Source organism: Hipposideros armiger, unplaced genomic scaffold, assembly GCF_001890085.2.
Source record: "Hipposideros armiger isolate ML-2016 unplaced genomic scaffold, ASM189008v1 scaffold_182, whole genome shotgun sequence".
Classification (NCBI taxonomy): domain Eukaryota; kingdom Metazoa; phylum Chordata; class Mammalia; order Chiroptera; family Hipposideridae; genus Hipposideros; species Hipposideros armiger.
This window is the reverse complement of record NW_017731532.1, coordinates 2051574-2055067: the sequence shown is the minus strand read 5'-3', so window position 1 is coordinate 2055067 and position 3494 is coordinate 2051574. Positions and strand designations below refer to the sequence as shown.

The window sequence follows — 3494 nt, the reverse complement described above, 5'->3', positions numbered from 1 at the left end:
TGATGACAAAGAAAATGTCCATAGCCAGTTCAAACCTTCCTATTTAACCTATTTTAAATTATCATTTTAAAGACTTAGCTAATTGAAACTTACACATATTGGCAGCTACTTAGAAAAAGTATATATCTTCTAGATAGAAATAATTACTGAAGCCAGTCTCTCTGTATTATTCTCTATATGATAATATATATTTGAAAAAAAAATGATTCCATTTGTTACCTCAAATGTTCTCAAATTGATGAAATTTACTCATTCTGAATTGAAGGTTTTTTAAAAGAATTTTTTAAACTCAATTTAGTTGTAGCACAAATTGACAAATTGTCAGTAACTGTCTCTAAACCAAATGTAATAAAGAGTGCTCTCCCTTTTTTCTACAATAAAGCTCATATCTGATTGATAAATCAGTGGCAAAAAGCAAATAATTCAATCTCTATCCCATAGACCTGAGTAAAATATACAAACAGTAAGTATGACAGTTTTGATAAATAAATCACCTAACTTGATCTCAACTGGTGTAGGAACTGCACAGGACAAGTAGCAAATATCCTTGTGTATAAAGCACGCAAGCTTGCTTTGTAAAGGTTGGGTTGAGTTATTTCTTTCTACTGTAATACTTCTAAGTTCGAAAATATAAGTAAAACATCTTAACTCCTAATTATAAGTCCTACTACACTTAACTATATCAAACACATTCTAATAAGTAGAAAATGTCATAATTGTTAAATGCTCAAAGGTGAATATATTATTTTCTTTCTTAAAATCAATATATTCCCAAAGTTATTTCAACAGACCTTGTCTCAATGGCTTAAACATTCTAACCTTACTTTGCAAAACTGCTCATTCATATAATTAACTCTAAAATACTTATTTAAAAAGCATTGAAAATGAAATACATTTTCCATTAATCATTTTTCATAATTCATTAATACCAAGCATTTACTGTAACTTTGAAACATTTTTCCAACTTAGAAACCAAGTACTTTTCAAACTTTGAATTCTAAGGTATTCTGGGAATAATATGCTAGTTACTTAAATAGTACTTCATAAGCACTCTGACATTTTCACATTTTGCAAAGGTTTACTTACTGAAACATCTTTCAGGATTTTCTCAAAGGAGAAATGACAAGACTCTTTAGAAAAATTAAACTTGTATGCATCAGCCGGTCCTGCTCCTGACACCAATGCTTTGCTCAGCTCATCAACATATTTCTCTTTTTCCATTGCCATGTCATCAGCTTCTTGGGAAATCGCTGATTCACAAACTATGGGAAACATTAATAAAAAGTTTTGAAGTGAAAAATAAATTTCTAAACATATAAGCATATATACCTGTTGCTACTAATCTATCACTTATATAACAGAAATTTAAACAAAAAGGTCAAACCCCACACCATAAATTTTTAAGTCAAATTATACCTTTTAACTGAATTAGCAATTTTTCAGAAAATGCATTAATTTAGTGTCATCTTACCTAAAAATTATTAGACTCCTTGCATTTTTTCTCTATTCTCAGATGAAATACATGCATTGTAAATGACCACAGAAACTACCATCTTATGTATCTGCTCCTAGGCCACAAAGCTAAATTATTTCCTATAATCATTAATAAGCTCAGTATTTTACTACATCTTTCTTCCTTGCCTCCATTATTAAAGAGATTAAATAGTGTATCGTCTATTTCTCACTCATACGGGCAAAGTCAAATCAAAGTAAAAGTGGAGCTCATTCGTCTCATCTCATTATTTGCTGACAATAGAAATGGGGGTGCGGAGGCAATAAAAGGAGGTGATGAGGAAGGAAAGGGAAGGGAACTAATATTTATTTAGTGTCCCCTCTCCGGCATACACACTATACTACATCTGGTTTCCAGTTCTCTCACCTAGGTATATTTCAAGCTGATTTTTTATTCGTACTCCTTCATAAAGATATTTACTTCAATAATCATATGTTCAATTTTAGATACTTCTTTTTCATCATACCCTGTTCTTGCCCCACAATCCTTATAAAAATTTGAATCTAATAATCATATTTAAAATTTCTTTCAGATCGGTCTTTATGTGTGGTTCCTGGGTATTTACGTGTGGTTTCTCCTATCTGCTGACACATTCCTGTTCTGCTTTTTTCCTTTTATGCTTTATAATGCTTCAGCATGGCTCTCCTCCAGCCAAATTATCAAGAGCTCTGGGCACCAGAGGTGGTCTTAAATGAAGGCTGCTGGTTTGCCCTTCATGGAGTCCCTACAGGTTTCACCATTCTGGACCGATCTTGAAAATTAATTTCTTAACTTGGTTTTTACACTTGAGGCAAAGAATTTAAATTTAAAATTCCCACCTAAACATGACAGAGGCTTAGGGTTCTGATTTTTGTTCAGAACATTTATTCACTCATAGCCTTTATTAATTGGTCTGATTCTAATGATGATTTCATTCACAAGATAACACTTCTAGGTTCCTTTCTTTATATTAAGAGATCAGTCCCAATTCCTTAAGAAGCCTACAGTCTTAACATCATACCCCACTCAGGTATTACAATCACAATCATTTAGACATATATGTAGTTCAGATATTCCATGAACCTATAGTTAAGTTGTAGTTCCCATTAACCAATTTGGTTTCCAGGTATCTCTTCATACCTGGAATTTTCTCTTTCTTACATTCAAAAGCTATGATGTGTCTGTTTGCTTTTCAATTTAGAAGATTTAATCTACATTTGTTTGGAATATGAGTGTGACTGGGTGGTTTCCTGTGTCAACTCAGGCTACCACTAAGATGAAAGACCATACGGTTCCATACTTTTATATTTAACGGTTACATTTACCTATTTCATTCCTCATAACACTGAAAAATAGACATTATTTTCATTTTACACATGAGAAAATCGAAGCTCAGAGAGGTCAAGTAGTTATCTAGGGCCATGGAGTCAGTAAGTGGTGAAGTTGGGATTCATATTTATGTCTCTCTAGTTGTTTTGTTTTGAGGTGAGGCAAAGATATGGAAGACCGGATAAATTATTCCCTTCCATGATATTAAAAAACACATCAGTGTGAAATACTACAGAAAATAATGAAATCTTAATTAAAGAATCCCTAAAACTATAGGACAGCTTTTCATAACTTTGGTTTGGTGCAATGAAGTGTCTGGAAGCCCTACGACAGGCATTGAGGAAGAGAGTCTTGGAATGTATCCATATATATTTCATGATCAATTTTTGATAATGAGTCTGATATTGAAATGAATCTCAACACAGCTTTTAAAAACAGGTAAGAATAAAATGTCTTATATTTTTATGTGAATTTTATAGCTTCTAAAATACTTCTACATATTTTTTCTCTCTCTGAAGCAGATGCATATTTAAGATGATTATTACTATCAAATCTCTTAACTTTCCAAATACCCAATTAGCTCTTCTGAAAAAATATAAAAATAAGAAGCCAAATGCTTCCCATTTGAGGAATAATTTCATATTTTGTGTTTCGATAAGTTACAGATACCTGA

General features: G+C 31.9%; 1 protein-coding gene across 4 annotated transcripts in view; it reads right to left on the bottom strand.

Annotated features, from left to right (window-relative positions):
- Window positions 1–3494, bottom strand: part of XRCC4 (X-ray repair cross complementing 4) — a 239926-nt gene that overhangs the window by 208131 nt on the left and 28301 nt on the right. For all 4 annotated transcript variants that reach the window (XM_019652565.1, XM_019652564.1, XM_019652567.1 and 1 more), the window contains one exon: window positions 1087–1262. In XM_019652565.1, the coding sequence (XP_019508110.1) occupies window positions 1087–1262 (176 nt within the window). The remainder of the gene's footprint in view (window positions 1–1086; window positions 1263–3494) is intronic.